The sequence below is a fragment of the Chiloscyllium plagiosum genome, unplaced genomic scaffold, assembly GCF_037043375.1.
Source record: "Chiloscyllium plagiosum isolate Xiang-an unplaced genomic scaffold, Cpla_swu_hap1 HiC_scaffold_9, whole genome shotgun sequence".
Taxonomy (NCBI): Eukaryota; Metazoa; Chordata; class Chondrichthyes; order Orectolobiformes; family Hemiscylliidae; genus Chiloscyllium; species Chiloscyllium plagiosum.
The window spans coordinates 72787030-72812687 of NW_028270147.1; the positions used below are offsets into that span (position 1 = coordinate 72787030).

The following is a 25658-nucleotide window of genomic DNA, read 5'->3' on the forward strand; positions in this document are numbered from 1 at the left end:
CCCCTCCCCTCCCCTCCCCTATCAGCATTCCGTAAAGACCACTCCCTCCGTGACTCCCTCGTCAGATCCATACCCCCCACCAACCCAACCTCCACTCCCGGCACCTTCCCCTGCAACTGCAGGAGGTGCAAGACTTGCGCCCACACCTCCCCCCTCACCTCCCTCCAAGGCCCCAAAGGAAACTTCCATGTCCGCCACAAATTCACCTGCACCTCCACACACATCATCCATTGCATCCTCTGCACCCGGTGTGGCCTCCTCTACATTGGGGAGACAGGCCGCCTACTTGCGGAGCGTTTCAGAGAACACCTCTGGGACACCCGGACCAACCAACCCAACCACCCTGTGGCTCAACACTTCAACTCCCCCTCCCATTCCACCAAGGATATGCAGGTCTTTGGACTCCTCCATCGCCAGACCACAACAACACGACGGTTGGAGGAAGAGCGCCTCATCTTCCTCCTAGGAACCCTCCAACCACAAGGGATGAACTCAGATTTCACCAGTTTCCTCATTTCCCCTCCCCCCACCTTGTCTCAGTCAAATCCATCGAACTCAGCACCGCCTTCCTAACCTGCAATCTTCTTCCTGACCTCTCCGCGCCCACCCCAGTCTGACCTATCACCCTCACCTTGACCTCTTTCCACCTATCGCATTTCCGACGCCCCTCCCCCAAGTCCCTCCTCCCTACCTTTTATCTTAGCCTGCTGGACACACTTTCCTCATTCCTGAAGAAGGGCTTATGCCCGAAACGTCGATTCTCCTGTTCCCTGGATGCTGCCTGACCTACAGTAATATTTGGCCCAGGTTGGATTTATCCTGTTTTCTATTCAAATGATTCATTTGGGTAATTTTTTACATCATCAATAAGATGTCTAGGAGAGCTCCAATACTGACTAAAGGTACTGGCTAAGACTCTTCTGGATCCCCATACTTGCCTCACTCACAGTCACACCCTTTTGTTCCTGACCACACAGCAAATTTGATGTAATTAAGCTAAGGAGTGTGACTACCTTGTGAAACAGCATTCAGGTACCTCTTCCACTCACTGATTCTGTTGATAACTGGATCACACTGACATCCACCAGCTCCTACATACTCAGCTGCAATACATTGTCTTCCCAATATTTACAGTGGAAGACTAGTTAAGAAACTCAATTTTAAAATCGCAATTTCCATGTTTTTGCATTCAATCCTTGATTAACAAAGGCAAGTATCCATATGCCTTATTAACCACCCTATTGATCTATCATTCTGAATTCTAAGGTCATACTATTCATCATGGACTCCTTTGCCTACTTTGTCCTCAAAATGCCCATCACTCTCACCTTATGATATATAAAACGCCACTCAGTAACTATGAGAAACATTACATAGGACAAATGGACAGGAAACTTGCAATCAGAATGGACAAGCATCAGCTTGCAACAAAAAAACATTACCAGTCCTCCCTCATATCAATTCACACTGACAATGAAGGACACCAATTCAACTGGGACAATGTTACAATACTGGAACAAGCTAAACAAAGACAAACCTGGGAATTATGGAGGCCTGGTATTCATCCACAGGTTCCATAAACAAACACATTGAAATAGATGCCTATCTACAGACTACTACTGTACAAAACCAGGAAGTAGAACCACTCACCAAAATAGACAAAACTGTATAAATTCAGGCAGATCACAACAACAGTGCCTCATTCAGAGCCTACACAGCACTGAAGATGTTACCCAGGAGGGAGACGAAACGTTTGCAAGAAAATCAACCTTGGCAAGCTTGGCAAACTGACCAACAACTTCAATCACAACCCGAACTACAGATCTTCACTAAAACCTTAATCATGTCTCACTTTTCAGGATTAAATTTCATTTTCATTGTTCTGTCCATCAGACCAGCTTATCTATATTGTACTGTAGTGTAATGCTTTCCTCCTCGCTACTTACCATACCTATACGTGTCATGCTTCCTATATTAAGTGTCTAGATCATTAATTTACATTATGAACCGCAAAGGGACACAACACCAAACCCTGTGGTAATACACTGGATGCAAGCGTCCAAGTCACAAAAAAAATCTTTGACCATCACAATCTGCCTGCTGCCACTAAGTGGCTTAGTTGCCACTTTACATGGATGTCATGGGCTTTCACGTTTTGACCAGTCTTCCATGCGAGATCTTGCCAAAAGCCCTTACTGAAATCTATGTATTCTACATCTATTGCACTACCCTCAGCTACACACCTAGAATTTGAGGTAGATAGATTAAAAGCAGAATCTTAAACATTGCCATCTCTGAGCTACTTCTGGTGCTATGTGCTAGTGAGTATTGGAATAGGCAAATAGAGTAGATGAACAGGTCTCAAATATTTAGTGCAGGAGGGATATCCAGGATTTCTGGATTAGTAGGTGTGTTTCTGGGGAAGGTGGTGCCATTACAGGTCTGATGTATTGCATCTGAACCACATTGGGACCACTATCCATTGAACTGAGGTAGTGTAGCTGGTGATGTATAGACAGAGGAGAAACCAAGACAGTCTGGAAGACAAAATAAAGCAGATGAGTTGAGGATGTCGATTAACAGCTGAGAATATGATATTATTGTATCATTGAGACGTGATCAAAGGAAAGGCAGAATTGACAGCTTGACATGACAGGTGGTAATGGCAAGGTGACTTTAAATTGGTTTGGCGGGGGTATTAAAAGAGGTGATGTGATATTGATAAAGGAATCATTGCAATGAGGCAGGCTGATACTTTCCTTAATCAAGGCCATACGGGGAAAACTTAACAACAAAAGTGGGCAAAGAGTACTGGGAGGGAGAGTACTATAAAACTCCCACCAAAGAAAGGGAGATAGAGAAGCACAGATACGTAGGCAAATCTCAGAAGTGTGGTAATATTAGGGAATTTCAACTTTCCCAATATTAACCTCGATAAACAAGAGGAATGGAATCAGACCATAGGACATGGGAGCAGAAGTAGGGAAAGGGAAAGCAAGGGAAGGAAGACATTGGTAGTGTAGTGTAAAATCGTCTAACAATACCCACTTTGTAAGAAAGGTATAAATCAAATATTGGAGTACATAACAAGATACAGTAATAATTCTGGGCAACTTTAACGTTCATGTTGACAGAGTTAATCAAGTTGGAGATGGTAGCTATGACAATGAATTCACACAGTGCACTAGGGATAGTTTTCTAGAGCAATGCTTCATTGAGCTAACCACAGAGCAGGCTATCTAGGATCTGGTAAATGGTAATGAGGCAGAATTAATAAAAATGACCTTAAGGTAAAAAGTCCCTAAGGAAGTAGTGATCATGAAATGATGAAATTTAATATACAGTTTGAGAAGGAGAAACTTGGGTCAAAAGCAAGTTATATTCAACTTGAAGGGAATTATAATTTTTTGTATTCATTCACAGGACAAGGGCATCACTGGCTAGGACTGCATTTATTGCTCATCCCTAATGGCCTAGAGAGCAGTTTAGAATCAACCACATTGCTGTGGGTCTGGAGTCACATGTAGGCCAGCATAGGTAAGGATGACAGATTTCTTTCCCTCAAGGACATTAGAGATCCAGATGGGATTTTGTGACAATCTACAATGGATCCACGATCATTATTAGGCTCTTAACTCCACATTGTATTGAATTCAAATTCCACCATCTGTTGTGATTAAACCCAGGTCCTCAGAACATTATGTGGGTCTCTGGATTAACAATTCAGCAATAATACCATTGCCTCCTCAGCAAAAGAACAATGAAAGGAGATTAGAGTTATCTAAACTAGATTAGGCAGATAGATAAACAGAAGAGACAGTAAGCAAGTAGTGTCAGTCATTTAGAAGGTAATTCATTACACTCAGCAAGAAAATATCGCAGGAAGGAGAAAAGATTCTAAGAGACGGATCGGCCAACCATAGCTAACCCAAGAAGGTTAAGGAGAATATTAATTGAAAGAAAAGCAAGCAGGCAAAAGTGATAGTGCCAAAGACTGGGATAAAAATACAGAATCCAGCAAAGGAGGACTAAAAAGATAAAACGATAGAAAACAAACAAGGGCAAACCTGGTGAAGAATATAAAACCTGACAATAAAAGCTTCTTCAAATATATAAAAAAAGGACAGAGGGGTCAAAGTGACTAAAGACCCATTAGAAAATGAATCTGGGAAAATAGTTACAGGGAATAAGGAAATTGCTGGAGAGTTAAACAGATATTTTGCATCAGTCCTTGTGATGGAAGATACTTCAAACTACCTAATCATACTGGAGAATATGGAAGGAAGATTAAGTACCATCACCATCACTACAAAAGTAGCAGCAGACAAACTGATGGGGCTAAAAACCAGGTAAGTCCCCTGGCCCTGATGGCTTGCATTCTGGGTTTCTAAAAGAGGTAGCTACAGATAGTGGATTTTGGACAAGTACTGGAGAATTGGAAAATTACTAATGTGACACCACTATTCAAAAAGGGAGGAGGCAAAAACTGGGAATTATCGGCCAATCAGCCTAACATCTATTGTTGAAGAAACTTTAGAATCAATTAAAGCAGTATCAGCATGACTTTACAAAAAAGGAAACAGTGTCTGACTAATGTATGCAAGTTTTTCCAGGAAGTCGAAGCCACAGTCACTCAATGAAGGAGCAGTGCTCTGAAATTTAGTGATTTCAAATAAACCTATTGGACAATAACCAATAGTCAGTGATTTCTGACTAAGCCACTGTGGATAGAGGGAACCGGTAAATGTGGTGTAATTAGATTTCCAGAAGGCATTTGACAAGATACTCCACAAAAGGTTAGAACATAGAACAATACAGCGCAGAATACAGCCGGCGCAATACAGCCCTTCGGCCCTTGATGTTGCGATGACCTGTGAACTATTAAGTCAGAAGATAAGAGCCCATGGTACTGGAGGTAGCATATAAGCATGGATAGACAATTGACTAACAGGCAGAAAACAACAAGTGAGAATAAGGAGTTCTTTTTCAGATTGGTGACCCATGACCATAGGGTTCCACAGAGATTAGTGCTGGGACCACAACTGTGTACAATATAAATTCATGACTTGGAGATGGGAAGCAAATGTACTGCAACCACATTTTCAAACAAAAATAAGTGGGAAGACAGAGTGAGAAAATGTTACAATGTACAGAGAGATACTGATATGAGGATGGAGAAGGAAACTGCAGGGGATAGGCACATTAGAAATGTGGAGCTTATTCAAGATAAGTATGTACCTGTCAGGCAGGGAGGAAGCTGTAGAGCGCGGGAGCTGTGGTTTACGAAGGAAGTGGAAGCTCTGGTCAAGAGGAAGAAGAAGGCTTATGTTAGGATGAGATGTGAAGGCTCAGTTAGGGCGCTTGAGGGTTACAAGGTAGCCAGGAAAGACCTAAAGAGAGCGCTCAGAAGAGCCAGGAGGAGATATGAGAAGTTGTTGGCGGATGTTGCGTCGACCTGTGAACTATTAAGTCAGAAGATAAGAGCCCATGGTACTGGAGGTAGCATATGAGCATGGATAGACAATTGACTAATAGGCAGAAAACAACAAGTGAGAATAAGGAGTTCTTTTTCTAAGGAATAGGTGTGATTGAGGTTCACAAGGAGGAGGTATTAGGAATCCTGCAGAGTGTGAAAATAGATAAGTCCCCTGGGCCGGATGGGATTTATCCTAGGATCCTCTGGGAAGCCAGGGAGGAGATTGCCGAGCCTTTGGCATTGATCTTTAGATCATCATTGTCTACAGTAGTGCCAGAAGACTGGAGGATAGAAAATGTGGTTCCCCTGTTCAAGAAGGGGGGTAGATACAATCCTAGTAATTATAGACCAGTGAGCCTTACTTCAGTTGTTGGTAAAGTGTTGGAAAAGGTTATAAGAGATAGGATTTATAATCATCTAGAAAAGCATAATTTGATAAGGGATAGTCAGCACGGTTTTGTGAAGGGTAGGTCGTGCCTCACAAACCTTATTGAGTTCTTTGAGAAGGTGACCAAACAGGTAGATGAGAGTAAACCGGTTGATGTGGTGTATATGGATTTCAGCAAGGCGTTCGATAAGGTTCCCCACAGTAGGCTATTGTACAAAATGCAGAGAACTGGGATTGTTGGAGATATACCAGTTTGGATCAGTAACTGGCTTGCTGAAAGAAGACAGAGGTGGTGGTTGATGGGAAATGTTCATCCTGGAGTCCAGTTACCAGTGGTGTACCGCAAGGGTCGGTGTTGTGGCCACTGCTGTTCGTCATTTTTATAAAAGACCTGATGAGGGCATAGAAGGGTGGGTTAGTAAATTTGCAGACGACACTAAGGTCGGTGGAGTTGTGGATAGTGACGAAGCATGTTGTAGGTTACAGAGAAACATAGATAAGCTGCAGAGCTGGGCTGAGAGGTGGCAAATGGAGTATAATGCGGACAAGTGTGAGGTGATTCACTTTGGTCGGAGTAACCGGAATGTAAAGTACTGGGTTAATGGTAAGATTCTTGGTAGTGTAGATGAGCAGAGAGATTTCGGGTGTCCATGTACACAGATCCTTGAAAGTTGCCACCTAGATTGACAGGGGTGTTAAGAAGGCATACAGTGTTTTAGCTTTTATTAATAGAGGGATCGAGTTCCGGAACCATGAGGTTATGCTACAGCTGTACAAAACTCTAGTGCGGCCGCACTTGGAGTATTGTGTACAGTTCTGGTCACTGCATTATAAGAAGGATGTGGAAGCTTTGGAAAGGGTGCAGAGGAGATTTACTTGGATGTTGCCTGGTATGGAGGGAAGGTCTTACGAGGAAAGGCTGAGGAACTTGAGGCTGTTTTCGTTAGAGAGAAGAAGATTGAGAGGTGACTTAAGAGAGACATATAAGATAATCAGAGGGTTAGATAGGGTGGACAGGGAGAGCCTTTTTCCAAGAATGATGACGGCGAGCACGAGGGGGCATAGCTTTAAATTGAGGGGTGATAGATACAGGACAGATGTCAGAGGTAGTTTCTTTACTCAGAGAGTAGTAAGGGTATGGAATGCTTTGCCTGCAGCAGTAGTAGATTTGCCAACTTTAAATACATTTAAGTCTCATTGGACAAGCATATGGATGTACATGGAATAGTGTAGGTTAGATGGGCTTCAGATTGGTATGACAGGTCGGCTGAAGGGCCTGTACTGCGCTGTAATGTTCTATGTTCTATGATAGGTTAAGTAAATGGAAAAAAATTTGGCAAATGGAATATAATATCAGAAGATGTGAAGTTCTTCATTTTGGAAAGGAGAACAAAAGAACAATATTATTTAAATAGAGAGAACTGCACAAACTGCAACAGAGACTTGTGCACAAAACACAACACTAACACACAGGTGCAGGTAATCAGGAAGGCTAATGAAAGGTTGGCCCTTATTTCAAGAGAGTTAGAGTACAAGAGTACATAAGTCTTACTGCAACTGCGAGAAAGTGTATAAGGTATGAGCAGGTAGGGAAAGAGTTAAGTTTTGGGTTGCTTGACAAAAGGCTCAGCTAACATGACTTTGACCAGATAAGAACTTGCAGTAAACAATGAGGTGCTGGAGGCAAAGGTAGTGGGTTAACAAGGTGGAAAAGTATTCATTATGTAAATCCATTTAACAAGATGAAGAAACATTCAGTATGTACAGTCAGTTAACAAGGTGAAAAGTATTCATTATGTGAAGCCAGTTAACGAGGTTAAGAACATTCATTGTGTAACAGCAGGTGGCTTAATCTTTACTACTGACACTCGCTGATTGTAATGGTCGCCCAATCAATATGTGTGTTGCCTTATCTGTATAATTCACTAAGAATTTGCTTGTTGAGAGAAGACCAAGAACTCATGTCTCTGTGCACATGGGCGATCGTTCTCTCTCTCCCTCCAGGGCCCGATTGAAGGGGTCTCTGAGCATTTTGCTTCAACTGAGGTGGGAACAGGACAGCAACTATAAGTGCTGGCGAGACCACATTTGGAGAACTGTGAGCAGTTTCCTGACTTATGGAAAGATATTATTTAATTTGAGGCAATTCAGAGAAGGTTCACTAGGATGACCCTTGTCATGATGGGCTGTTTTATGAGTGAAGGTTGAACAGGTTGGAACTCTATTCATTAGAATTTAGAAGAATGAGGTAGACTCATTGAAAATATAGGATTTCTAAGGAGCTTGAACTGGGAAAGATCAGACAAGAACTACAGACTTGCAAGCCTAACTTGCTATAAAATGTGCAATCAAGGGTGTGGACAGGCATGGGTAGAAGAGAGGGGAATAAAGGAACGAAGGCACAAAACTCAGAGAGTAAATCAAACAAACCGTCTCGCCAAATCCATACATACACAGCTATCTAACTACAAACACTTCACTTGCACCCCTCTCCACAGCCACCTATTTGCCAACCCAACACACTAGTTTATCTCCATCCTCTTGCTTGTTATTTCACAATTTCCATTTCACTACTACTTTAGCACGACTTCTCTTTTACATTCATAGACAATGCACTGAAAAACATGTAATTCTCATCATTACTTAGACAATGATCCTGAGGTAGGACAGGTTGGATACTACAAACTATGTTTCGATGAGACTAATGATCAGGTCAACTATACGACAAAGTCACACCAAACACAGCTTGTAAAAAGAAAAATCAATGTTTTCAAACATTTTAGACAAAGTAAGTCCAATTTTTATATTCATTATTGGCTTGACAACTTAAAAGACTAAATCCAAAAGAAAGAATAGCTGTATAAAACTTCAAAATGAGAGCGTCATAGAGTCATAGATATGTACAGCACGGAAACAGAGCCTTTGGTCTAACTCGTCCATGCCGACCAGATATCCCAACCCAATTTAGTCCCACCTGCCAGCACATGGCCTATATCCCTCCCTTCCTATTCATACACCCATCCAGATGCCTTTTAAATGTTGCAATTGTACCAGCCTCCACCACTTCCTCTGGCATCTCATTCCATACACATACCACCCTCTGCTTGAAAGGGTTGCCCATTAGGTCTCTTTTATATCTTTCCCCTCTCACCCTAACCTATGCCCTCTAGTTCTGGACTCCCCCACCCTAGGGAAAAGACTTTGTCTATTTATCCTATCCATGCGCCTCATGATTTTATAAACCTCTATAAGGTCACCCCTCAGCCTCTGACGCTCCAGGGAAAACAGCCCCAGCCTATTCAACCTCTCCCTATAGCTCAAATCTTCCAATGGTCAGCATGGACGGGTTGGACTGTAGGGTCTGTTTCCATGCTATACATCTCTATGACTCTAAATCTTTTCTGAAGCCTTTTAAGCTTCACAACATCTTTCCGATAGGAAGGAGACCAGAATTGTAGAATATTCCAACAGTGGCCTAACCAATGTTCTGTACAGCCGCAACAGGACCTCCTAACTCCTGTACTCAATACTCTGACCAATAAAGGAAAGCATACCAAATGCCTTCTTCACTATCCTATCTACCTGCGACTCCACTTTCAAGCACTCCAAGGTCTCTTTGTTCAGCAACACTCCCTAGGACCTTACCATTCAGTGTTTAAGTCCTGCTCTGATTTGCTTTCCCAAAATGCATCACCTCACATTTATCTAAATTAAATTCCATCTGCCACTTCTCAGCCCATTGGCCTATCTGATCAAGATCCCATTGTAATCTGAGGTAACCTTCTTCGCTGTCCACTACACCTCCAACTTTGGCGTCATCTGCAAATTTACTAACTGTACCTCTTATGCTCACATCCAAATCATTTATATAAGTGATGAAAAGTAGCGGACTCAGCATCGATTCTTATGGCACTCCACCGGTCGCAGGTCTCCAGTCTGAAAAACAACCCACCACCACCACCCTCTGTCTTCTACCTTTGAGCCAGTTCTGTATCCAAATGGCCAGTTCTTCCTGTATTCCATGAGATCTAACCTTGTTAACCAGTCTCCCATGTCGAATGCCTTACTGAAGTCCATATAGATCACGTCTACTGCTCTGCCCTCATCAATCCTCTTTGTTACTTCTTCAGAAAAGTCAATAAAGTGGCCTATAATCTGAAATCAGATTTTAGCTTGACAGAATTAGGAAATGATAACAATCACAAGTCTGCAAATGACCAAACAGAATGTGATGTTAACACGTATTCAAGAAAATGTAGGTTATGGTGGTAAAATGCAATTATAAAACCAATTATTAAAATACGGGTGTCCCTGGCAAGGCCAGCATTTTTTACCCATTTCCAATTACCTTCAATTGATAGGGAGTTGCCTTTTTTAAAATATATTTTTCTAATCAACCTGTGCAGAGATGTTATGACATACCTCTGGGGCAGATGGGACTTGAACCCAGGCCTCCTGGTCCACTGGAATGAAAGTGAGTTGCTTTCTTAAATTAATGCAATCATTGGTTGCAGGTACAATTTGTTGAATTTCATCAGATTCCACTCTGAATTATAACTAATTACTTATAATTTTCTAATTTCGCTAGAAAAATTAAATATTGCAATAGCATAAAGTTGTTGACTTCTATAACATTGACTTGATCAAGGTGAATGTCTGTTTTTATAAATACACCCCAACACCTAGTAACTTTTGTTGGTCAGTGATCCTTTCTTGCTTATACAAAGGATACTTAAGAAGGATTTAACAAGGGAAACCTTTAACTAGATGTTTGTGAAATGTGGAAAAGGAATACTAGAAACTTCACAGACAAAGAACGCAAAATACCTTTCTTTCATCAAGCAGTATGAAACTCAAGTTCCAACATGTCCATTCATTTATTACTTATAAACCTCTTCCTGGTCAGACTAAACAACAATGTTAAGAACATAAATTTAAAATACGTGGAAGCATGGTAACATGTGAAGAGAACTTTGCACATTTAGTTCACAAGCACAGGAAGCTCAAAAGTTCTCATTGCCTGGCTACGAAATAAATCTTGAGACTACCTCAAGGTAATTTTTTGCTTCCAAGTTCATTTCCACAATGCATCCAATTTCTTTTCTCCCCCCCCCCCTCTGGAAGTTTACATTACAAGAATACACTAAGGATTTTGATGTTAGTGTCATTGTGAAACTGTATAAACACTTGTGCCAAACTGTTTACAAAAACTGGCTGCATGTCTTGCTCACTTCAAAAGCTTTGGAAAAACACCTGTTAAAATCTAAAATATTTAGCTTAATTCATAAATCAATTCACACTTCAAAACAACTGTGCATGAGAAATTTAATAAATTTGTCAAAAACACATTATATTTTAATTTTTTGTGTACACAAACATATTTGGTTGTAACTTACTTTACAAGGCCTTGAGAACAAACACTTATGTAAATTCAAGTTCCTTCTTTATTTTCTTTTAGAGTGATATTATTAACTGACTATTTTACAACTTTCAGTAATGGGTTGATGCCAACACATTATGAAATTATGTCTGATAGAATCCATTTGCTGCAGCTTTCAGTGATACTCTAGCATCCACTTACTTCCATGCACTTAATAATGAACAACATTGCATATTGACCAACAGAATTTCAGCAAAAAATTAATTTAATTCCGAAATACAAATGGATAAACAATACTCAACAACATGACTAGTAAAGAACACAAACTTTACAGTACTGAATCTTCAAAGACAAATGAACTACAACATATTGAAGCATAAGCTACAAAGTTGGCATTTAGTTTTGAATCTAATATTTTACCAGTCTTGAGGATTTGATTTTTAACCAGAACAAAATAACACAGTATCAATTTTCACACACATACTTCAGTGTCATCGCACTTGCATCATCTAAAAATTTTAAATTGTTTTACTACCTGTCCAACATCAGATGCACAGAAATTTCTTCCAACTAAATTTTGGAAAATCTGAAGTCATTGTTTTCAGCCTTGATGGAGAAAGGTGGCATAGTGATAATTGTCACCAGACTAGTGACCCAGAGTCCCAGGCTAATTGCCCAATCCAAGCAAGGTAGCTGATTCAATTATTAAATAAATTGAAATTCAAAGTTAACCATGGTTATAGTGACTATAAGATTATCAATTACCACGATTGTCCTTTATGGAAGGAAGCTGAAAATGTGTTGCTGGAAAAGCGCAGCAGGTCAGGCAGCATCCAGGGAACAGGAGAATCGACGTTTCGGGCATAAGCCCTTCAGGAATTCCTGAAGAAGGGCTTATGCCCGAAACGTCGATTCTCCTGTTCCCTGGATGCTGCCTGATCTGCTGCGCTTTTCCAGCAACACATTTTCAGCTCTGATCTCCAGCATCTGCAGACCTCACTTTCTCCTCCTTTATGGAAGGAAACCTCTCTCTTTACCTGATCTAGCCTTCATATGATTCCAGATCCACAAAATGAAGGTGACACCCAACTGACCTCAGAAATGGTTTGATAAGCCACTCAGTTCAAGGATAATGTGGTATGCAAAACAAATGCTGGTCTAGCCAGCGACATCCACTTCTGCAAGAACTTCTGTTTTAAAGAAAATGGTTTACATCCACAACTCTAGCCACTGGTTCTATTACATTCGTTTGCAATAAACTGAGGCTAAACAAACTGTCAGCAATCTTCGATGCCACATTTTAACAGTATTGAGCTTCAGCCACATATCTGCACTAAGACTGCCAAGTCCTATCTTTGTACCATTATCAACCGCATGCCTGGTTAGACTCCTATGTTAAATCTTTGATAAACTTAAGGTCACCTAAAATTCTGCTACCCCAGTTTAACTCACACAAAGTCCCACTTATCCATTAATAGTGCTCCATTACGTTACATTGATTCCCAGGTTAACCAGCATTCAATTTTAAAATTCTCATCTTTCCCATTTGTTTAATCTCTACCCATTGTACATCCTGAGACTGTTTGAAATATGTGACTCCACTAATTCTGCTCTCTTGAACATCTCCACATTTAACCTTGCCACCATTGAAGAATGTGCCTTCAATTGACAAAGCCCCAAGGTGTAAAATTCCATCCCTGAACCTCTATGGTTGTCCTTTCTTTCTAATCCTCATACCCCTCTTTGAAGTGTTCTTAACTTTTTGACCAAGCTTTAATCCATAAAGTGGCTGTGTGTTAAATTTTGCTTAATTACACTCATGGAAAGTCCTTTAGAATGTTTATGGATATTAAAAGGCGCTATATAAATACAAAGTCATGTCAACGTCAGGTGAAGCATTCAGTATAAGGAGCCTCTCCATGCTGGAAAGAAAATCCATTTGAACCTTTCCAATGCTTTAAATTAAAACAAACCAGTACTGTAGGAACTTTTCACCCTCCCTTCCTTGCCAAGCTATTATCTTGTGATGACTTTGGAATGGGGGGTGGAAGGAGGGGGAAATAAATAGCACTGTCAATCTTTTTAAATGTTGCAATCAAAGAAATGAAAGACCAAGAAAATTACATGTGCAACAATGCAATCATACCTGAATGGCAGATAAGGAGGGTTCTTCCCTGCTACGAGAGATCTGTAAGCTTCTTCTGGTGTTTTTTGAAGATAAATGACCTTGTTGAAGAAAGAACACAGTAAGTCTGATTTACAGTTATCTACTAGTCCTCAAAATTATTGCACAGACTGCAGCTATATTTTCAAATTTGCCTTGCTTGATTTTTGCAAAGGTGAAGTGTCAATATTAAAATATAAAAATAAATCTAAGTTGTAGAACCACAGCCAGTCAGAACACTTGCTGACCATATAAGCCTAGTTAGAACTGCAAAAATACTGTCAGAAATACTTTGCTCCTCTGGCTGTCTTTGCAGATTCAAATCTGTTGGGAGCTTTATCTTTTTAATGCAAAATTTTTCCATGCAAAAAAACACTGAAAAGATCAAGTCATGTTGATGAGATGTGGCCGAATTTTCAAATGGTGTATTAAGTCAAAAACTATTGCTCAATTTAGCTGGCTTTGAAAAATACTTTAGTCAAGTGTCATTCCCTCTACTAAATGATAAAAAAAGCTATTTCTCCGAAGTTTGATATCTCATCTTCTACCTTAATTTCACTTGTACATTCCAGTCTTTAATCATTCCACAGAGAGCAAGTTAAAATGATGATCTGCAAACTTCGCTTCCTAGTTTGCTGTTTATGAGAATACTTCAGAATTTTCTTCTCAGCCTGCTTGATGAGCTTACTGTTCCTGGACACCAGAATTAAACTAACATTATAATGGAGAAATATGCACCATGGAGTCCACCAAGTCTTTATAGCAGCTTTCTTTGGGATCAGGAGTGAGTGCCAACTGTTCTATTCCAGGAAGCTAATCAGTAAAGAATAGAACTAGAGATTACATGTTCATGTACTTAAACAGCTTTTGTTCACAGAGGAAAGCATATTCAAAACATGCACCTTGCAATTCAAGCACATTTTCAGTCAGCCTCAATATATTTGAATCAAAATAAATTCCCAGTTAATGTTCACTACCTAAAATAAATTGAACACACAATTAGTATACAAGTTAACACTGACCACAATAGACAATAGGTACAGGAGTAGGCCATTCTGCCCTTCGAACCTGCACCACATTCAATATGATCATGGCTGATCATCCTTAATCAGTATCCTGTTCCTGCCTTATCTCCATAACCCATGATTCACTATCCTTGAGAGCTCTATCCAACTCTTTCTTAAATGTTAAATGAAAAAAATTAAAAGGGAATTACTTTCAAAACATTCATAAAACTTACAGAAGACTACTTAGATATCTGAATTGTTGTGAACCCAGTTGATGGTAATGCTCAAAAAGTCAGGTCTCAGTAAAATCTGGCTTGATTGATCATAGTGCAGTTTGATTACCATGGTCATCAGTCACTGAATAAATGCATTTCAGTGCCAATGTTCTTTTAAAAAAAGCATACAAATTTATTACACAAAACAAAAATATGAGAATTTAGAAAGATCTTAAGATAAACAGCCAAAAGAAAAAAATAATCTGTTTATACAGCAATATCCCGTACAGATACTCAACCTCAGTAAAGTATCATTCTTATCTGAACTCTATATTTCTTACTTAACTGCCTGGGTTGCAAGCATTTCTTTCAGCGACAAGTTTCTACACATTCACCAAATATTATTCTCCTTGTTATGGTCTCTCCCCAAGATTTGCAGATACAGACTACATTTGACTTTGTCTAACTTAGAATTAAGAAAAGTCCTGTCTACTTCAATTGATAAAACAGTTTCAATACTTTTTTCCATCTCTAAAAAATACATTCTACTGTAATGAAGCTCTTCTTCTCAAATGAAAAACCAACTGTAGGCCCTGTCTACCTCTGAATGTCAGAAAAGTTCAACATTGTTAACATTTCATCAATTGACTCCCCCAGTACTTCATCTAGTCATTTAGCTTAAGGTCTCATGCTTTCTTGAAAATGATATATGATCTCTTAAAAAGCAATTTTCTAAACTAAAATGAAAAGAACAATTTAGCTTTACTTTAAAATCTAAATCCCCAGATGATAACATGAAACTTGATCACAGAATACAAATTAAAAAATGAGTAAAAAAAGATTAATGTGCAAAGAGAGGTCTTTATGTATTGATGATCCTTGAAATTAAAGGGAAAAGTATATTCTATTTCCTATAAACTGTAAATAAGCTTACAACAATTTGGAAATTGCAGATTCTACAACATATTATCCGACTGGGCTATGTTAGGTGTTTATGCTCCAAGTGAACAGAATAAAATATTAAAAATGCATAACAGACCAATTCATACAAGGTCCAAACAACTCTTTCCAGATCAACTGAGGATGAGACATGCTACACAGTTTAAGGGGGTCACTATGCAGGAATATTTAGCATTTTGTTTCCAGTTGTGAACAGACAATTAATATATGAGATGTTTAAAGCCACAAGTAATACTTGCATATATTTAACACATTGAAGATGAACAAACATAGTTAAATGAAATTAGAGTTAAGGCATTTCTTAATGTGTACATCTAATCAACACAACCATATTCTTTTGTGAAACACAGGAACTTTCACACATCCTTTGGATACAGTTTCCTGCATCATATTCATTAACAATCCAAACCTTATCCATAAGTATCAAGCAGACTAGTAGTTTTGAAAATCATAAATTATTTCCACTCTACCTTTTGTATATGGTGCACATTTACAAATGTAAAATACTTTCTCTGAATACAGAAGTTTTTAAAATTATTGATGCATTGCATTTTTCTATTGCAGTGTACAAAAGAGAGAGTGGCCTATGGGAAAGAACATGTGCACAAGACAGAGCATGGCAAAACACTGTCTGCATGTGCGACAAAAGGAAGGGGAAGCATACATAAGAGAGAAGGGGCAGTGTAGGTGCAATGGGAGACACGAAATGACACTACAAAAACTTGACAAAAAAGGAAAGAATGAAGAATAAAAGAATAAAGAAACATAAATTTCTGATAAATAGATTACACCGAAAGATCAAGAGAAGTAGTCATAAATTCAAATTAGGTCAAAAGTTTCCACCTACAAGCACTACTGCCATACAACACCAGGGATCCGGATTCAATTCCTGCCTTGGGTGACTATCTGTGTGGAGTTTGCACATTATCCCTGTGTCTGTATGGGTTTCCTCCAGGTGCTCCAGTTTCCTCCCACAATCCAAAGATGTGCAGGTCAGATTAATTGGCCATACTAAATTGGCCATAGTGCATTAGTCAGGGGTAAATGTAGGGGAATGGGTCTGGGTGGGCCTCCCTTTGGAGGGTCGGTATGGAATTATTGGGCCAAAGAGCTTGTTTCCATACTGAAGGGAATCTAATCTAATCTAAAAATTGGTGAATTAACATATAACACTGAATAGTGGCTCATTTGGACTGGAAATGTTTGGATATAAATGTGATTATAAATACATGTGGTATGGAGAACTGAATCCAAAGGCTGATTATCAGAGAAGGGATACTTTTCAAAATGACCAGAGCAATAAAATAATTTTATTAAAAAGAACATATGAGGCAAGACAGCAAATGGTAACAATGGTATGTAATATAACTTAGAGCCAGGACTCTTTCAAGATGAATGGTTAACTCTCAGCTGGGGACAAATCACACAAAATGCCAATTACTTGACAGCATTCATAAATATATCCAGAGTAACAAATGAAACAATACTCAAGTTACTAGGCAATAGTTGGAAGTTCAGTACATGGGGCATGTCACTCCCTACATCATGAAAACACATTGTCAGAGACTTCAATCAAAAATTTGAACTGAACTTTTGAAGCAAGCTGAAAAAGCACTAAAAAAAAGGTTGGGCAAGAACTAATTATTGTTGTAAGGAAAAGCAGGTTTCAGTTACAGAACCACGGCAACTGAAGAATAAAATGAAACACTACCCACAAAACAAAACCTTAAGGAGAATTTTCACACTATTTGTACTGTAGGCTAAACAATTTTAATGGTTGTAAATGAATAACCAATGGACTCTTGAATAAGTAAATTTCACAGCCATAAAGTAAAAACATAATTTTGCACCCAAGTACCAAGGGAGATCAGCAGCTGCAACTCAAAACAAAACAAAAGTTGTTGGAGAAACTCAGCAGGTATGGTAGCATCTGTGGAGAGAAAGCAGAGTTTTGGAACAGAAGGGTCATTGGACCCAAAGCATTAACTGCTTCCTCTCCAAAGATGCTGCCAAACCTGCTGAGCTTCTCCTGCAATTTTGGTTTTATAACTAATTGTTAAGAAAAGTTTCAAAACATGACAGAAAATGGCCTGCTGGTCGAATTTAAGTGTAGCTATTTAAACCTTAGTATCTTTCAAGTGTGGTGCCCAGAACTGGATGCAACACTCCAGAGGAGGTCAAACCAGCCTTTAATCTTGTTTTTGTACTCTAACCTACCTGTTCAAAGATGTTATATATCTCTGGAGCTGATGGGATTTAAAACCTGGGTTTCTGGATCACAAGTAGGAGCACTAACCCTGTACCATGAGACGCACTAATATACTCATGTTATATTGTTTCTTCTCGTTCTTCCTAATATAATGAATCAATTTATACTCCTCTGAAATAAATTGAATCTGCTCTTTGTCCATCCACCCATTTCACCAACTAGCTGATGCCTTTCAAATTTCGACATTCTCCTCTACAAAGTTCACGACTTCAAGCTCCATGTTGCCAACAAATTTGATATTGAACCCTACACACCAAAGTTTACGTTATTAAAGAAATCATGAAGAAACAGAGAACGTAGAAAATAAGGATAGGCTATTTTCACCTTTTGAGCCTGCTCCAACATTAATCATGGTGGATCATCTGATTTAATAGCTTATTCTCAATCCCACCCCACCAAATCCTTTCATCCCTCAGCTGCAAGTACTATATTCAACTCTTTCTTGAAATCACAAAATCTTTGGCTTCTGTGATAGCAAATTCCACAGGCTCACCACTCTCTCGGTCAAGAAAATCATTCTCATCTTAGTCCTAAATGACTTAACTGATATCCATCGACTGTGATTCCTGATTCTGGACTGCCCTGCCATCTGGAACAACGGACTAGTCCTGTTAGTATAATATAGGTTCTATGAGATGCCTCCTTATTCTTCTGAACTCCAGCAAATACAATCCTAACCAATTTAATCTCTCCTTATACATCAGTCCTGTCATCCATGCAATCAGTCTGGTAAATCTTCGCTACACTCCCTCTATAGCAAGAACATCCTTCTTCAGATAAGACAACCAAAACTACATACACAATATTCTAAGTATGGTCACATCAAGGCCCTGTATTAATAACAGTTCAACATCGCTGCTCCTGTATTTAAATCCTTTCACCATGAAGACTTACATACCTTTTGACTTCTTGATCGCCTGCTGCACCAATACCCGAGTCTCGTTGCAATTACCCTCTCTCAATTTATAGCCATTTCAGATAATTACCTGCCTCCCTGTTTTTGCTCCCAATGTAGGTAACCTCACATCAATCCACACTATACTGCATCTGTCAAGCATCTGTCCATTCATTTAGCTTGTGCAAATCACAGTGAGTCATTTCTGCATTCTCTTTAAAGCTCACCCTCCTACCCAGCTTTGTGTCACAACAGCAGCAGCGCTTAGAACAATCCCACGGGATCCCTTATAAACCTTCCCACAATGTGAAAAACAATCCTACACCACTGCTGTGATTCAATCTATTTCATACTCATGCTGTTCTGTCCTTTTGTTCAAGTAGTCTTAACTTTGCTTCCAAGTCTGTTATGTAATACTTCATTAAATGCTTCTATTAAGTTGGTATACACCATATCAACAACATTACCAAAGGTTCAGCAATGTTACCTTCCTTGTTAGATTGGGAAAAGGCTAAATGTAAAAGATTGTTCTGAATAAACTCTTGCCCCTCATCATGATATACATATGTATCTTAATATTTAGGTTTGAATATTTTATCATTTCCTTGTAAATTTGTTTATCTACATTGTTCCACTAATTGGTGGCCTATAGAATATTTCAAACAATGAAATCGTACTTCTATTCTTTCATGCTCTAGCCAAAATCGATGTGTGTCCTTAACCCATCTGGAGCATCTCTCTCCAGCAGTACAATATTCTTCTTAAATCTACACTGCTAACCCACCTCTTTTCTTTCCTGGACACATTGTCCTCAGATATATTTAGTACCCAGTCCTGTCCTTCTTTAAGCCAAGTTTCAGTTAATATAACATCAGATTTCCCGATCCCTGCAGTTCAGCAACCTTATCCATAATACTCCATTCATCCATATATATGCACAATGAAGCTAACTTTGATTTACACAGCCACTCTTACTCCAAAGCAAAAAAACAAATTTCTGAAGAAACTCAGTAGGTCTTAAGAGTATCTGTGGAGTAAAAACAGAATAAACCTTCCAAGTCCGATGACCCTTATTCTGTACTCTTACTTTAACTCAGTTAGCACTGCTGCCTCATAGCACCAGGGACCTGGGTTCAATTCCCGCATCGGGCAACTGTCTGTGGGGAGTTTGCATATTCTTCCCGTCTCTAGGTGGATTTCCTCAGGGTGCTCGTTTTCTCCCACAGTCCAAAGATGTGCAGGTTAGATGAATTGGCCATGCTAAACTGCCTGTAGTGTTAGGTGCATTAGTCAGGGGTATATGTAGGGGAATGGTTCTGGGTGGGGTTGGTTGCTCTTTAGAGGGTTGGTGTGGATTTGTTGGCCGTAGGGCCTGTTTCCACACTGTATGGAATCTAATCTAATCTAATCAATTCTTTACTGATTCTTATATGCTGTCACTTCCCACCTTCTGTACATTTTGTTGTTCCTCTCTAAAAGCGCCTTCTGTTCCTACACACCTGCCAATTTATTTTAAAACAACAATGAAATACCTTGTAATAAAAAGTGTGCTGGTGAAACTCAACAGGTCGAGCAAGAAAAACAGATGTAAGTTTCTAGTCAAAATTACTTTTCTTCAAAACTGAAGCGAGGTGGAAATGTGATGGGCTTTATGCTGCTGAAACAAAGAGGGGCATGTGGAATAAAAGATAAGGTCAGACAAAGGTTAAAAGGTGAGGGAGATTAAAGGTATTATTGAATAAAAGGCAAAGACAGTAGTAATGGTTGTGGAGAAGGAACAAGTAAGGTGCTAATAAAACGAAAGTCAGCTCTGACAAAACAAAAACATGAAAACAATATACAGACCCTGGGGATAATAAAAAATTAAAAATGAAGCTCCCAGTCTAGATTTTACCAGCACGTTTTATACTCCATAGCTTCAACATAATGCAAGTTACTTTCCTTAGTGGCAAACTAGCTTTTTCTATATTTCTCCTACATTTTCTTTTACAGAATTCTAAAGGGAAAAAGTAATCACATTACCCTTCAACATTCTCTTCTTTAGTACAAGATGTTAATTTCTGACTGCCATAGCACACTGAGCAATCATTCTTTGTTAAATTCAAGAGGTCTTGTGCAGCAGAGGTAGAATCCCTACCTGTGAACTAGAAGTTCTGGGAACAAGTCATGCCCTAGGACTTGATGGTCAAGGATCATGCATTCGTAATGTAGCCAAACCTGTTGAAAGTCAACTTGTATGATGATACCATGGCTTTAAGAGGTGTATTTTGTCTTTGTTTTAAATGAAGGATTGAGACAGAGCTGCCAAGCAATCTGCTCAAAGCCACTAAAGTAATGTGAATCCTTGGGTTTTAAAAAAAAGTTGCAACAAGGGAAGCAGCCTGAATGGGTGGGGTCAAGCTCCCACACAACCAAGATTTTTAGCTTTAGCTTTCTGTAATTGCTGGAGTCTTGAATCGGGATGTAGAAACTCTTATTCCTCTCTGTTACCAGCTAAAATCTGTGGTTCTTTTCCTGGTTGCTAGAATTGCATGTGAAACAATCTGTTTACTGAATGTGACTTTGCCAAGGGTACACTTATAGGATGTTACTACGTTGGAACAGTTAATTATTAGCAGTTAATGTATCTGTTATTTAGTTAAGCATTTTCAAAGAATAATAATAATAATAATAATACAGGTAAGCTGATTATTTTCTTTTGTTTCATTTTTATTTTGTCTGTATTTTAACTATAGTGTTAAAAAAAGTGCTTAATGATGAGTAGTTTGACCAATCCAATTGCACCTGGAATACAACACCTTACACTTATTTTTAAAACAAGAATAAAAAGTTTGGGATTAAACTGTCATTTTATTACATCTTGAGGGATTTGGTCTGGTTGATAACACTTGTCAGTCCTTCCAATATCAATGGCAGGTGTACTAGAGATTCCTGGTCAACAATGCAATGAAAGAAAATTGCAGCCTCCACCATCCGTTAATGGTTTCCTTCTGCCTTTTTCCAAATGCACAGCAGAGTTACATATAATCAGCCTGCACTAACAGCTGGAGTCAACAGTAAGGACACTCAAACAGGTCAATACAAAGCTAAGCACAAACTTTTGTTCAAACAAATCATCTACAAACTTAATTCAATAAAAAACTAATGTCTCCTCCACACTTACAGGGAAACATTAATGGCAATTGAAATGTAACAAAAATAGCTGGACAGTGTATCTTTGACAGCTGTTAGTTTTTTTTTATATTCTGCAAATACATTATTTATAGCTACTAAATTAAAAAAGGCCTTGCAGCATAGCTTGTATTACAGGCTATCAATGAGATTCCAGTACTTGCATAAGTGTAATCCAATCAGAAGAATGTCAATTGGCAGCTACTAAACATAAGTAAAGCTCTGAAAAAAGGTGTACTGTAAAGATTTCCTCCAGAGGAATCTTTATGCTTAAAAAAAAACTTACAATGGTCAAAGCTCTGAAGCAATACTACTTGTTTCAATACAGCAACAGACATGAAATGAAATGTGGAAAAAGATAATTTTGTCCAAACATTATAATAGCATTTCAAAATGAAAATAAAACAAATTCCTCCATGAATTATACAGACACTTTTCTAATCATTCAAATTTGACTTTGAGATTACTAAACATTATCCAGTTTAAACTTTACACTTAGAAGAGTTATATAACCAAAGTCATACATTAGTTTTCAAAATGTTCTCATTCAAATTAAGAGAAGTGGGCCACTCAGTCCCTCAAGCTTTTTCTGTATTGAGTAGGTTCATGGATCATATTCCTAAACCTTTTACAAAAGTATGTTCATCAAATTTACTAAACAATCATATACGGGAATGTGAAATATGAAGCACTGTCCTCTTACATGTCAAACAAACTCCCATTTTTGAAATTGTGGAGAACTCCCGAATCATAAACAAATGTACTCTATTACGTACTATATAGATACAATCTTGCATCTAATCTTTAAATCTTCTCCTTTGAGAATAAACTTGTCTTTTCAGGTGAGATTCATGACCAGAAACTGAAAATCAAACACTTGATCATCCTTAATTCTCAATAATGCTGCTAGGTTGGGCTTTATTGTGCAATACTTATGTCATCCAATTAAATCACTTTTGATATTTGGAAGCAATTTTCAGTCATCTCCATTACGCAATCTTTCAAATGCACTGTTGTTTCAAGAACACCAAGTTAATTTAAAATCATAAATAGTCAAATTAGAAATCATAGTTGAAAAATATTTGGGAGAATAAATGAAAGCCAACATGGAAAATCACAACTTAAATTCAAATTTCTGGATAAATTAAGAAAGATGTTTGCTGTGGACCACAAGGTTGATGCATGTACGGAAGTTCAACAGGAATGGATAAAGTACCATAAATAGGCTTTAATTTTGCTAAGGTGTCTATGTGATTAAAATAGGCCAGTGCAAACATAAAAGATAACACACTGCATTTACATTATAAATTAATTCTTTCACAAAAATATTCATAGTTTCAGTTACAGTGAATACAGTTGGGACTAAGAGGGTGAGGATGAAGGATGCATGTGCCGATTGGCAGAACGACAAAACATTGATCTGTCCACAAGGATCAGTCTGGGGCTTCAACTTTTCATTACATTAGTGACTTGAATACAATATACAGTTTCAATCCTTCATTCAAGCTTGCAGATAATTGGAAGATATGCTTCCCTTAGTTTGTGAACCACAATTGTTTATTCTACTTATTCTGGAATAAGAGGACAATCCTGAAGATAGATACACTCTGGATTTTAGGCAGATTTAGTGTCATAGAAACATGTAAACCTTAGGGTTTGCTCTGGCTGGAGAAGATTGCACTAGGCATCAGTCTCTGAACAAGGAGTCAGCCAAACAAATGAGAAGAATTTTCACCCAGACAGAGCAACCAATCTTTAGAATTCCCTATCCAAGACGACAATCAACTGATGTAATATTCAAGACCAAGGTCTGTACATTTTTGGAACCAAGGTCTTGATGTTTCTGATGTAAATGATTTATCTTCTGAACACACAATTTAAAAGCTGACAGCTGGGGAAAATCTTTTTAAAAAAAAAACTAAATGTAAGGGAGTGAGGACTACAATTTCTTTTTAGAAAAAAAGCAGTCTTTTACTTCAATAGAACATTGGTCAGACTCATTCTGGAGCACTCTGTTTATCCTCCAAAACCATTATGATATTACTGAGGTAAAATGGCCAAAACTATGCTGATTTTAGGGGGATTACATTAAGATAGGTGACATAAATTTAGCTTAGACTCTTTTGAATATAAAGCCTGAAAAAGATTTTATAGGGTAGATACGGAGAAGCATTTTTCTGGTGGACAAAATATTGCAATTAGAATTTGGCCATTCAAGGGCAAATGCAGGAAACATTTTTTAATCAATAGCAACAAAACTGGCTTTCAAGCAAAGAGATGGATTAACGTTAGTTATCTGTATCAAAAGACTGTAACTCAAGATACTAGCCTTTGTTATAACGTGTACATCAGCTTAATCTGAGTGCAGAGTATTCCTGAAACATTGAATATTAGGACTTCTCAATAAATTCTTTTTTCCCTGTGGATTCATTACCCCACAGGAAAAAAAAGCCACAGAAAGACGTGAAATCCGAATCCACTTTAGGTGCTAGCAAACCACGACTAAGAGATAGGTTTAAACAGGCAAGGCTTTAATGTGCTTCCTAATTCAACAATAATTACAGCTCTAAAAAAATCCCTGGGAGCTAGCTAATTCTCTATTTTGAATTGTATATCAATGGATATTTCCTTAGTAGGATTTAAACATCCCCTTCTTTACGGTCTCCAGCCCACCCCAAATTTGTTTTGCGCAATAGGGGAAGGTGGGACCTGTACAAACAGGGCGGTCTTCACTTGAACCAAAGGGGTACTAATATCCTGGGTTGGAAATTTGCTGATGCAATTCTGGTGGGTTTAAACTAGCTCAGCAGGGTGATGGGAACCTGAGATGTAGTTGCAGTGCACAGGAGGATGACAGTAGGGAGGACAGGGACAGGATTTCACCGTCACAAGAACGTGCTGGCAGACAGCAAGTTGGTTTGAAGTCTGTCTACTTCAATGCCAGAAGTATCCGAAATAAGGTAGGTGTGCTTGCAGCATGGATAGGTACCTGGGACTTTGATGTTGTGGCCATTTCGGAGGCATGGATAGAGCAGGGTGAGAATGGATGTTGCAGGTTCAAGGGTTCAGATCATTCATTAAGAACAGGCAAGGTGGTAAAAGAGGGGAGGTGTGGCCTTGTTAGTCAAGGATAGTATAACGGTGGCTGAAAGAACTTTTGACGAGGACTTGTCTACTGATGTAGTATGGGCTGAGGTTAGAAACAGGAGAGGAGAGGTCACACTGCTTGGAGTTTTTTATAGGCCTCCGCAGAGTTCCAGGGTGGAGGGGAGGATTGGCAAAATGATTCTGGGTGGAGTGATAGGAACAGAATGATCATTATAGGGACTTTAACTTCCCCAACATTGACTGGAAATGTGATAACTCTAGTACGTCGGATGGATCAGTTTTTGTCCAATGTGTACAGGAGGGTTTCCTGACACAATATGTCGAGGGCTGACAAGAGTGGAGGCCACACTGGATTTGGTGCTTGGTAATGAACCAGACCAGGTGTTTGATTTAGTTGTAGGTGAGCATTTTGGACAGAGTGATCATAATTCAGTTACGTTTAGTTTAGTGATGGAAAAGGATAGGTACCTGCCACAGGTCAAAAGTTATCGATGGGGCAAGGGCAATTATAACACGATTAGGAAAGAAATAGGATGCAGAGAATGGGTTATCAAAATGCAGGGGATGGGGACAATGGAAATGTGGAGCTGGTTTAAGGAACGGACATTGCGTGTCCTTGATGGTG

The 25658-nt window shown here is 38.9% G+C and overlaps 1 protein-coding gene across 3 annotated transcripts in view; it reads right to left on the reverse strand.

The window, feature by feature from the left end:
- cdc14ab (cell division cycle 14Ab) overlaps nucleotides 1–25658 on the reverse strand; it is a 181512-nt gene that overhangs the window by 106617 nt on the left and 49237 nt on the right. For all 3 annotated transcript variants that reach the window (XR_006313008.2, XM_043699680.2, XM_043699682.2), the window contains exon 5: nucleotides 13391–13470. Coding sequence is in view for 2 of the 3 variants with exons in the window: in XM_043699680.2 (XP_043555615.1) it covers nucleotides 13391–13470 (80 nt within the window). In the remaining variant the exon portion in view is untranslated. The remainder of the gene's footprint in view (nucleotides 1–13390; nucleotides 13471–25658) is intronic.